This window comes from Hemibagrus wyckioides, linkage group LG13 (genome assembly GCF_019097595.1).
Source record: "Hemibagrus wyckioides isolate EC202008001 linkage group LG13, SWU_Hwy_1.0, whole genome shotgun sequence".
In the NCBI taxonomy this organism is placed as follows: domain Eukaryota; kingdom Metazoa; phylum Chordata; class Actinopteri; order Siluriformes; family Bagridae; genus Hemibagrus; species Hemibagrus wyckioides.
Window position 1 is genome coordinate 23,800,593 of NC_080722.1, and position 11,531 is coordinate 23,812,123.

The following is an 11,531-nucleotide window of genomic DNA, read 5'->3' on the forward strand; positions in this document are numbered from 1 at the left end:
TTTGCCCGTTATTTATACGCTTATTCTTTCTCTTTAGTGAAATCTAGTCCTGTGACGTAAGCGCCGTTTCATTTTTGTCGGCAGAGATCCTGAGCTCTTTTCGATGCAGGTTGGCTGTGTCCGAAAACGCATGTTAGCGTGCTAAATAGCATGTGAAGATAGTATGCCACTGTAGTATTTGAGATACTATTCCTCGCGGCAGTGTGCGGCTCGGAGAGTAACACGGCGCTCTCTCGCTTCACTCGGACGGAAATAGGAGGGGGGTTCAACTCCGGCTGCCTCATCCCTTTAAGAGCAACCGGGGACATAGCGGTGAGAGAGAAAAGGAGAGGAGGGGGAGAAGAAAGAGGAATTTAAAAAAGAAAAGGAAGAAAGGAGACAGGGGAGGAGGGAGGGAGGAGAGAGAGAGAGTGTGTGTGAGAGTGAGTGAGCACCGCGATTTAAAAAAAAAAAAAAAAAAAAGAAAGATGTCATCGTGCGAAGGGAAGCGCCGAGGTGGAGCGGTAGGCCGCGGCCGGGCTCCGGCACCGCTTGCCCGGGTCACGGCGTGAACGCAACACCGAGGCTTCGACTAAAACACCCGATTGGCCTGTTCGGGGCGGGCGGGGGAAGTCAGGGGAGGGGGACAAAAATAACAACACAGATTTATGAATTGGTTCGTTTTTAAACCTCTTTCAACACGCGTGAATCCCTTAATGTGTGACGGTTAAAAACAAGGTCTAAAAAAAAACAACCAAATCAGATCATTGTCTTTTGCTGCATGTTGTATCTTATAACAATTATTGCTTTCGTTCGTCGAGTTGCTGAATTGCGTATGAAGTTTCCGGCGGTTCAGCTAACATCGCGGTTAGTTTACATATAAATATAAATCTAGCAGTGATCATTGTCTGGTTTAAACTGGCTAATAAGAGAGAAAGCTTTTGTCCAGATACACTTAGTTTAGTCCATCACTACAGTGGTTCAGTGCATCAGAAAATAAAAGTATTATTATTATTATTATTATTATTATTATTATTATTATTATTATTATTGCAATGCTGCTGGCAGGTTTCGTATGTTAGATGTTACCAGCAAGTCAAGGCTAAATCCGAAAGTTTTAGTCTGTAGTTATTTATCTCTTACCTGCGGAACAACATGGATACTGCATGGAGCAGTTTTCTCTTCCAGGTGAGCTATATGTTTTGTGCGTGTTACTGGACCTCTTTATTATTTATTTATTTATAGTTTATTTTATTTAAGAACTAAAATTTATTTATTCATTTATTTATATATAATAGTTACACCACACTCCATGATGGCGACTAAATTAAGTTGCATGCAAAACATTAAGTGATTTCCGAATTGTCTTCTTACAGACCACGCCCACCCAGACCCATCTAGAGGGTTCTCTCCAATCAGAGCTTATGCAGGTCCACACGGGCTCCCCTCACAGCCCGCCCACGGAACCCATAGCCACGCCCCCGTCCACTGTGGACACCACCGCCCTCAGTGAGGACCCTGTACCTGGTAAGAGTGGAGGGTTTATTGGAGAGAGACATGGTGAAAGAGGACAGGGCATGCTGCTTACTATTGTCCTTCTGTTGCTTTTTTTTTTTTTTTGCAGGATAAATGGAGTTCACTTTTTCATTTTTAAACAACAGAGAGCTAGTTCATGAAATATCAATAGTTGTAGTTCAGCCAGCTAAAATGTTATATTCTGAAGACAAGCAATACATGAATTTTATGTCTGTTATTCATTATTGCTTGTTAGTGCTTTCACCATCACCTGTTATCATCTCTTTATTGAGTCTTTAACTACACTGCATCCATGCTTACAGCATTTTGCTGAAGTTTATAATGCTAGTTCAACAGTGACTACAAATGTTTTTTACACCTGTTAGTCTGTTTGTCGAGTGAAAATTGGTACATATTGTTTGTTTGCTGTTTGGTTTTGTTTCATTAATTCACAAAATTAAACCACTTCCCCAAAACATTGGCTCAAGAGCATGTAGAGCTGGAAATGTGCTCCTTAGACTTTTTGATTCTTTGGTCAGAAATGCAGAGATTGAAAAATAAAAATATCTAAACAAACCTTTACTGAGAGCTGGCACTCAATAAATTATTAGATAATTTGTATTAATAACAAGTTTAAAATGTTTTTTTTTTTTATTTTTTAAATATATCCATTCCTCATTTTTTGACCACTTGTTTCTGTTGACACTCAGGTGTGACTGCTGTGCTTTCACCTGCACAAACAAGTGACACTGAGGGCTAAAATACACCAAGACTAGATTCAGATGAATTAAATGATGCACCCTAAACATACGAACACACCTCTCCCTCTCTCTCCCCCTCTCTCTCTCTCTCTCTCTCTCCAGAAAAGCCACCAGTTCGTCCAGGCCGTGCTGCTCATATCTGTGCCATCTGCAACAAGCAGTTTAAAAATAGCTACAACCTGCGGCGGCATCAGTCAGTTCACACAGGTGTGCGTCTAAAGGGAGGGTCTTCCCAGAATCGTGAAGGCGGCTCTAAAGAGGCCACTGAGCCTCTGTCCCTTCTCCACCTCAGCATAGTCCCACCCTCTTCAGGGCTTCCTACACAACCTCAGCAGCAGCCGCCACTTACTCATGACACCAGTGATTTAGCCATGACCAGCACCGTTACGCCTCTTCCCCCTCCCACAGCCATCGTCATGCCGACTGGGGAGCCAGTCCAGGTGAGTTTTGTTTGCTCAGGTCATTCAAGTCACCAAACTGACCTGGAATAGGAAGCATTTTTAATGGCCACTGCAGAGCTTCTAGTGAAAAGGCGTATTTTAAGTAGTCACTTTGCTCTCAACTTGATTCCACAAGTAGCCTATAATTAATACACCATAGGATAAACTAAAATACTGCTCTGCAATTTTTGGCAGCTGAAGGTTTTAATCCTTAGCGTATTGTTCATATTTTGCATCAGATTGAGTCTGATGAGGTGCAGATTGGTCAGAAAGTGCATTAATTAATTTTCTATAATTGCAGCTCTGACTGTATGTTCTGTAGTTGGTTTCTATTTCTGAGTTTGTTTTAATACATCCTAATTTTTGGAAAGTGTTTCCAGTGTAAACGTATTATAACTAAGAGGTAAAGCTGTGCCTTTTAATTTTCTGACACAAGAAAGTCCTCACGACTTGAGGGCTTTACGTTTTCTCGGCCACAAAATTTGTCTTAAGACAAGAAGATAAGACAGCATTAAACATAATTATAAATGGATAGAACAATGTGCTGTTCTTTCATATTTAAAGATTTGTTGTAAATTGCTTTGGTATCTGTTTACAATTTTCAATTAAAAATCTTTAAAGTATTGCATTTTTTTTATTCATTTATTATTAGTTTTAGATTATGGGTAGCATCCACCATACAAGTCCCTGTTAATGAGCTGCTACTGAAGAAGTGATTACCAAGTGAATTCATATAAACCTTTCATTTAGTGTTATGTTATTGTCAGAACTATAGTAATTGGATATTCCTAGACAACTTTTGACCTAAAGAATCCAACAGCACTATGGGGTGTGGGATATAAGATTCCATTAATGTGTGTAGAATTTACTGTATGCATAATTATGACCTGCCTTCTGAAGGTCTTTTTTCTTTCTCATGTGTCAAGCAGAGGCCGGTGAACCCAACCCCAAATGCTAACGTAGTGCGTAAAAACCACGCATGTGAGACTTGTGGGAAGGCCTTCAGGGACGTCTACCACCTGAATCGTCACCGGCTCTCGCACTCTGACGAGAAGCCCTTCTCCTGTCCCGTGTGCCAGCAGCGTTTTAAGAGGAAAGACCGAATGAGCCACCATGTGCGCTCACACCAGGGTGGCGTCGAGAAGCCCTATGTGTGCCCACACTGTGCCAAGGCTTTTTCTCGGTCTGTGCAGTTTTATCCTGTGTATTGTTTGTAGTCATTTTTATGTCCAAGTTAGAACCTTACGTTGATCTTTTTTTTTCTTTTTCTTTTTTTTTTCTTTCTTATTTTTCTTGCAGCCCTGACCACCTTAACAGCCATGTCAGACAAGTTCATTCTACAGAACGCCCTTTCAAATGTCCGGTATGGTGCATATATATACATATATATAAATAAGGATACAATAGAGCTACACTAATAAAGTGATTTGTGTTCATAGAAAGATATACTGAAGAATCTGTTTTAAATCATTACCTGTTAACACTAGGCTTTGTGTTACTTTATATAACGGCACTGTTGAACTCTATTCTGATTGGTCAGAAGCAGAGGTGGAAAGAGTAATAAAATATTCTACTCAAGTAAAAGTACTGTTACTTCAATGAAATTTTACTTAAGTACAAGTAAAGTTACCGTTCTAAAAATCTACTCGAGTAAAAAGTAACTCATTTAAAATTTACTGATGTTTGATGTTGAGCTTTTGCAAGCTGCCAGTTCAGTCGTCTTGGGCAAACACAGCTTACACTGCATAATAAAGCTGTTGCCTTTCTTGCACTTAAAGTCAAAGTGGTCGTGTAAATATGGCCAGGGGTTCATTTCAGAAGAATTCAACAGCATTTCACTTTCAGCTAGGTCTACATCATTTGCGCCTGTCTTGTCCATCTCCGTCTTTCTGTCTTGCGAGTTAGCGTGCCGCGTTTGTTCTCCCGCCCATCAATGCAGTAGTTTCCGGGGCGCGATTTTTGCATTATTTTTATTTTATTTTTTTTTTTTTTTTACTCGGTAACGGATACGATTTAAAATGTAGTTAAGTACAATACTTCAATCTTTAAAAAGTAGAAGTACACAAAAAAACTACTCAATTACAGTAACACAAGTAAATGTAATTCGTTACTTTCCACCTCTGGTCAGAAGGTGCTGATCAGTTTTCAATCTGTAGGTTCAGCCGTAAGGTGAATTGATTCACATGAACGGATTCATATTAGCAAACTCGTTTTAATGCATTAGCAAAATCCTGCACAGACTTATATGGTGGACGCTCCACATAAACAAAATTAAAAGCTGTTGAAATTGTGCAGTTTTCCACGAGGAGGCGATTGTACAAAATTGAAGGAGTTCAATTTTCATGTTTACTGCACTAATGGCTGTATGAAGATTAATTGTGTTCTTTTCAGACATGCGAATCAAGTTTTGCCACAAAAGATCGTCTGCGCGCTCATATGATCCGGCACGAGGAGAAGGTTCCATGTCACATCTGCGGCAAACTGCTGTCTGCTGCTTACATCACTGATCACATGAGGGTGCACAACCAGTCCCAACACCATGCCTGCCACCTGTGTAACAGAAGTGAGTACTGTACTCTCCCAGTGCCACAAATTGTCTTAACAAGAAAATGTTTTAGAATCCTATATCGATCATTTTATCTCAAACATGTCCATGGTCAAAGTTCTAGCATCATTTTTTTAGTTCTTGTTTAAAATGTTTCTTAATCTCAGTAGAAATGTGCCCAAGGTGCGATTTCCAATCCCTGACACGGAGCTTCATTTCCTATTTCATCTGCCATAAAATGTTTATTCTGCTAATTAATATAATACAAATAGGGGATTTAAATACATTGGAAGTAAAAAAAAAAATTAAAAAAGTCTACATACCCCTGATAAAATGGTTTAAATGGATAAAAAGATAAATCATGTCAGAAATTTTTCTACCTTCATTATAAAATTTAAACAATGGAGAATTTACAATAACCGAGGTTTACACACCCCTAAACTAATACTTCTTAATACCTCGTGATTTGATGACACAACTTAATCTTTTTTGGGGTAAGAATCTTTCAGCATGGCATCTTGACTTGGCAATATTTTCTCACTGTTTCTTGCAAAAGCATTCTAGATCCATTAAATTGTATGGGTACCTCTCGTGCACAGCCTGCTTCGGGTCAACCCACAAATTTGTAGCTGGATTCAGGTCTGGGCTCTGGCTAGATTACCCAAAACTACTGTTCTTCTTTTGGTTAAGAAAGTCTTTTGTTGATTTGGATGTATGCTTTGAGCCATGCACAAAGGTGAAATTCCTTTTCTTATTCAGCTTACTATTAGACAAATGAAGGTTTTTTACTAAAATGGACTGGTATTGGTAGTTATTGATATTTCCCTCCACCTTGATAATAGCTCCAGTTCTAACTGAAGTAAAACAGCTCTGAAGCATGATGCTACCACCACCATGCTGCACTGTGGATGTGGTGTTTTTTAGTGTTCATTTAGGAATGAAGAATTATAATACCTTTTTAGAATTGGCCTTATTAGACATTAACACATTTTGCCACATGGTTTGGGGTGATGTCGTTGAGCTTAGATGTTTTTCGTGAGAAACAGAAAAATATGAGAGATTGTCACTTCCAGAGAGTATTCATTACGTGTTAGATATTCCTACAGCTCCTTTAATGGGGCTCTAGGTCTCTTGGCAGCCTCCCTGGTAGGTTTTTGTCCTTTTATACATTTTGGAGGGATGTCCTGTTGTTTCAGTGTCATTGTGGTGCTCCATTTTCTCTATCCGTTGATGAGCTTTACAGTTTTCCTTGGCGCATCTGAAATTCTTTTCTACCCCCTTCATTACTGATACCTTTCAACAAGCGAGACCATGTGTATTACTGTATGATTGCTGCATGAGGCTGAATGTGATTAGCTCATTCTGATCGCAGCCACATCCTATATTGTAAAAGGGTGTGCATATTTATACAACCATTGAAAGTGGGAAAAAGTTTAGAAAAAGACATGATTTTAATCTTGGTTTATTTTTTTCTACATTATAAAAACCTGCCATTTTAAACAGGGCTGTGAATACTTTTTTATATCCATTGCGTACGTTTACAATGTGGATTAAGGTCATTTTGGTAGAAGTCTAATTACCACACACACAAACACACTCTGTTTACTAGGTTTTACGACGCTCACGTACCTGCGCATACATGCTCAGAAGCACCACGGTCAGGAGTGGAAGGAAAGTGGCTTCGGATCCAGCGGTTCTGTTCTAGTGTGCCATTTGTGTGGTGTGCACTGCAAAACCCTCACGCAACTGCAGGGCCACATGGGTACCCACAATCCCCCAGGCAGCAGCAGTGGGGAGGGCGTTCCTGATGGCACACTTGCGCTGAGTAGCAGCAGCAGCAGCAGCAGCAGCATGGCACCGGCACCTGCTGTCTTCGTGAGCACCAACACCATGGTGGATCTGCTGGTCACCGACTGTTCCTGCATCGCACAGGAGCCACAGAGCTAGTACTGTACGCCTGTAACACACACCTATATCCACAGACATACAATCACACACTCAAGCACCCAGCTAGCAAACTGGACCTCTGTACATACCTTTGTGATGCTTAGGACATGTGTATAAAAATGGTATATACCAGGACTATTCAATTAGCAGGTTTTATTTTTAAGTAATATGACTTGTACGGTACTATTAAAAAAGTTGCTGTTATTGATTTTCTAGCTAAACTTTGGGGAAATCTTTGACCTGGCTTTGGAGCCAGCAGCCAAAAAATTGATCATGGTCTACTCACATTAGGCTATCAGGAAGCTTCTTAATACAGAGGTAGTCCCTCGACATGTGCACAGGCAGGTCATGTACATTTCACTATAAATAAGTAAGATGTGGAGCTCAAGCTTAAACGTTCTAGGATTATGGAAGAGCTATTTATATACGGAAGTGATTGTAAAGACCCACAGTTGATAGTTCTGTGGAAATGAAGGCATACAAAAAGAAAAAAAAAAAAGACTGAGTAGGAGAGAAGTGTAAACATTTGTGTCTTCCAGAGCTGAAGAGTCTTGATAGATTTGAAGCATTTTGCTGCCTGGTGAAATCATTATACTTTTGTCATTTTTGTGAGGACAAATGTCTTTCCAAATTTAACCAGCCTTCCAGTGTCTGTGTTGTTTGTTGAGATATCACTTAAATGTAGATGCTTCGGATAATTCTATAAATTAAACGATTAAATTCAAGTTTGTTTGTTTTTTTTATTACTTTTTGCATATGGCATTGCCACATTCCTCTTCCTTGTCTTTAGAAGGAGGGTCTTTGAGGAAAGTGAGTGAGATGGCTGGGAAGGAATCTGTAAAATCCCTGAATATTAAACAGATCGAGGGAAACCTTCCTAGACAAGCTTTGTTGGGATCATCTTTGTTGGGATTATGCCTTATTATCAACCACATATATGTATTTATATATAAGAATATATATTACATGATGAATAGCCCTGGTATATACTTATAATGCACTCTCTCTTTCTCTCTAACATACCAATCCACATTATTGAGCAAATACTGTGAAAAGAGCTATTACACAGCTAACTGAGCACACACACACTCACCAATTACACATCCACTGTAGCAAATAAGGAAGGGAACTCCGCATGCATGAACACTACGTCTACCAGTCTCCACAGCACGATGTAGATCTTCAGTGTATTATTGCAACATGATCAGAGGTGCCTGGGAAGTCCACAGCGGCTTCATCTACGGCATGAGGGCAAATTAGACACTTAACCTCAGCACCAAGTACGATTGCACTGGCTGGATTTCTCTACTTTATGTTGTTCTTTAAATCTGTTTCACTCTTATTGCTGCAGGATACAATGATACTGTGATTGTGACTTTCTACTGTATTTCACGTTCTGCGCACTCTCTCTCTTCCACACCTTTCTACTCACACACTTTCAACCATGGAGAGATGGAAAAGGATGTTGATTTAATAATAATAATAATAATAATGATAAGTAAAATGAGAACAGAAGGAGCGATGCAGGGGTAAAAAGAGACGTGGAGCAGTTTAACAACATACTTGTCTTCTTAACTCCAGAGATGGGGCACCTCACACTAAACTTTAAAGGCAATTCTTTAGGAAAGTGTGTGTGTGTGTGTGTGTGTGTGTGTGTGTGTGTGTGTGTGTGTGTGTGTGTGTGTGTGTGTGGTAAAAATGGATAACTGTGTCAAGAGCATTAATGGTTTGGTGAAAAATGTCACAAAAAAGCAAGAGTTGTATTCAGGATCATTGTGCACCTTAAAAAGTGAACCAGGATTGTTTTGCTTAGTGAATTTGGTTTTAAGTGACGTCTTGGATAAAGGACTCTGCGTCTTCATGATCTTCAAGCAAATTAGAAACTGCATAATGAGGAACTGACTGATGCTTGATTATTTTTTTTCTTACTGCAAGCAAAAAAAAGCTCATACAAAATGAATGCTTCTACGAGAACTCAGAAAAATTATATTTTGGCCATGATTATTATTCATGCTGTGTTTTTCAGTTTGTGAAGCAAGTGTTTAAAGGAAGGGCTTAATCAAACAACCGAATTTGTTAGCCGGAAATAGTAGTCCACCTGTTGAGATTTAAAAAAGAAAAAAAAAAAAGGTTTTTGTACTGGAGTGATTAGTTTGAGCAGTTTAATGTTGGTACTGTACATTATGTGGTCATTCACTAACTTAAATTGTTTTTGTAATTGGATATTTTGTTTGATCAGTAATTGTTTCTTAAGCTCTGAATCATGTTTAGGTTATTCTTCATCTAGCACTAAGGTGAATACCTCTCCTATAGGAATCAGTAGAGTTCCGGCACTGCATCTCAATGCCTTATCGTACCACTCTTCCCTGTTTTAATGAATAAGACTCTAAAGGTATTTTAAATTGTAGGCTTGGATTCAGTACGAAATATTAATGGGATGTATTTATATTTATATTTTTATATTTCTCAACAGTATGCATGCCTATTAGCAATTGTTAGAGCAACAAAAAAAAATAATAATAATAATTATGTTGATGCTTACCATGATTATGAATAGTATGTCATTATTTTGTAGATTATGTAGATCATGTTATTATTTTGTAATTTTGACTATTAAAAAAAAAAGCAAGTAATGATAGCTTTGGGTGAGACGTGTCACTTTTTTTTCTTTATTTAGCTCTGAATTGGGCAGGTTTTTTCATGAATGAGAACAAGAAATGTGGTCAGTTCAATTTTTCTTGTCTTTTTTTTTCTTTTTTTTTCTTTTTTTACAGTGATGATCATCAATGCAACTTTATTTCAGCTCGGACTTTGGAGGTTTCGGGGGTCTGTGCTTAGTTCATTTCACAATTTAATCAGTATATTACAATCCTCATTTAATAAATTGTTGTATGAAAAGACTGACCAGCTCATGTCATTAAGAAACTGATTTCTTGAAAACACTGAAATAAATGATGAAACAGAAGCCAGTGAGACAGCAGTAGTGTTTAGAAGAAGCTTAGTTCTCCAAAACGCTTGAAATAATTTCCCAGCTGCTTATAAAACTACATAATAGTGCATCCAAGAGGGTTATTGTGGCTTGCATTGGTAAGTTTCCTTATACTTAAATTTGCACAAACTCACGATTTGCTATAGGATTTTTATGAATAATGCTCCAACAAATGATTTGGGAATACATTTCTTTAGAGCTTGCTAAATGTGCCCTGTTGTGTGTAATGTGTATTTTATACAGTCGATTTTGGCCATAAGTACAGAAACAGAGCAGAAGCATCTCCAATCTTAAACTGTCTGTACAGAGATTTGCAGCTACACAACAGTGTATCCAAGTGAACTGATGACGGGCAAATTTGTGCCACACAACATATTGATTTATTTCATTGTTTGCTGCAACATGACTATATGTGTTTGGATTGAGAATGACGCTTCAGAAGCACTTTGCTTGCATAGCTTCATTAAATATGTGAAATATTTTCGTCCCCCCATTTCCATAAGTAACATCCATCCATCCTTCCATCAATCCATCCATTTCAGAGTCACAGGAGCCCTGGAGCTTATCACAGGGGACTTGGAGCACCAGGCAGGGAACATCCTGTACAGGCTGTCAGTCTTTCGCAGGTCACCATCAGCACATCCTTGATTTATACAGTGGCATTATCATTGTCCTAATTAAAAGTCTCATTGAATTTATTTATTGTTTTGCGTTGGCTTGCTTAACTTGATTATTCATATTTTTGTCCATATTTATGTTTTAATTTAATTAATGACATTCATCATAAATGACTCACAAAGATTGTATAAAAATCAATTTGTGTGTCTTAAATTAAGTAATTTAACCTGGACAGCAAAATCCTGTATAGAAAGATTGCAGTAATATGTTTCCTTATATATGGCTTTACAGCCTGCAACTTACATAGCACACAAAATTTTCTGAACTAATATTCAAATTCAAATATCTTTGGTCAACCTCTACCATACACAGTATGATGTGCACCAGGATTTTCATGAATGCAAAGCAACGCGATTTACAAATACATATACAAAGGCATTCTGCTTAATACATGAGGCTTATTTATTTTTTACCACAGAACAAAAAAAGAGTATTCAGACACCGTAAATGAACAGCATTAGTACTTTATTGCAAAATCCTGTTGGCAATTACAGCTTGATGATGTCCATGGTAAGAAGTAATTATCTTTTTGCAGCATTGTGATTCAATTTTGGCCCATTCCTCTAGTCAAATCATCTTCAAAATCCCCAAGGTTATGAAGGCCCTCTTGATAGACAATTTCCTCCATAAATGAACTGTAAGCCCTGCAAGTTATTTTGGGCTGTATGTTTCTGGTC

The 11,531-nt window shown here is 38.4% G+C and overlaps 1 protein-coding gene across 2 annotated transcripts; it reads left to right on the forward strand.

The window, feature by feature from the left end:
* Nucleotides 1-3: 3 nt before the first annotated feature.
* mazb (MYC-associated zinc finger protein b (purine-binding transcription factor)) lies at nt 4-10,796 on the forward strand. 2 transcript variants are annotated; one of them, XM_058406610.1, is made up of 7 exons: nt 4-1,167; nt 1,356-1,506; nt 2,358-2,695; nt 3,622-3,878; nt 3,995-4,058; nt 5,087-5,258; nt 6,850-10,796. In XM_058406610.1, exons 1-7 carry the CDS (start codon nt 1,135-1,137, stop codon nt 7,185-7,187), a joined length of 1,353 nt encoding a protein of 450 aa, XP_058262593.1. In that variant the 5' UTR covers nt 4-1,134; the 3' UTR covers nt 7,188-10,796. The 2 variants fall into 2 exon arrangements, with proteins under 2 accessions (XP_058262593.1, XP_058262594.1); XM_058406611.1 differs by having other exon boundaries at nt 9-1,167; nt 3,625-3,878; nt 6,850-10,794.
* The last annotated feature ends 735 nt before the right edge of the window (nt 10,797-11,531 follow it).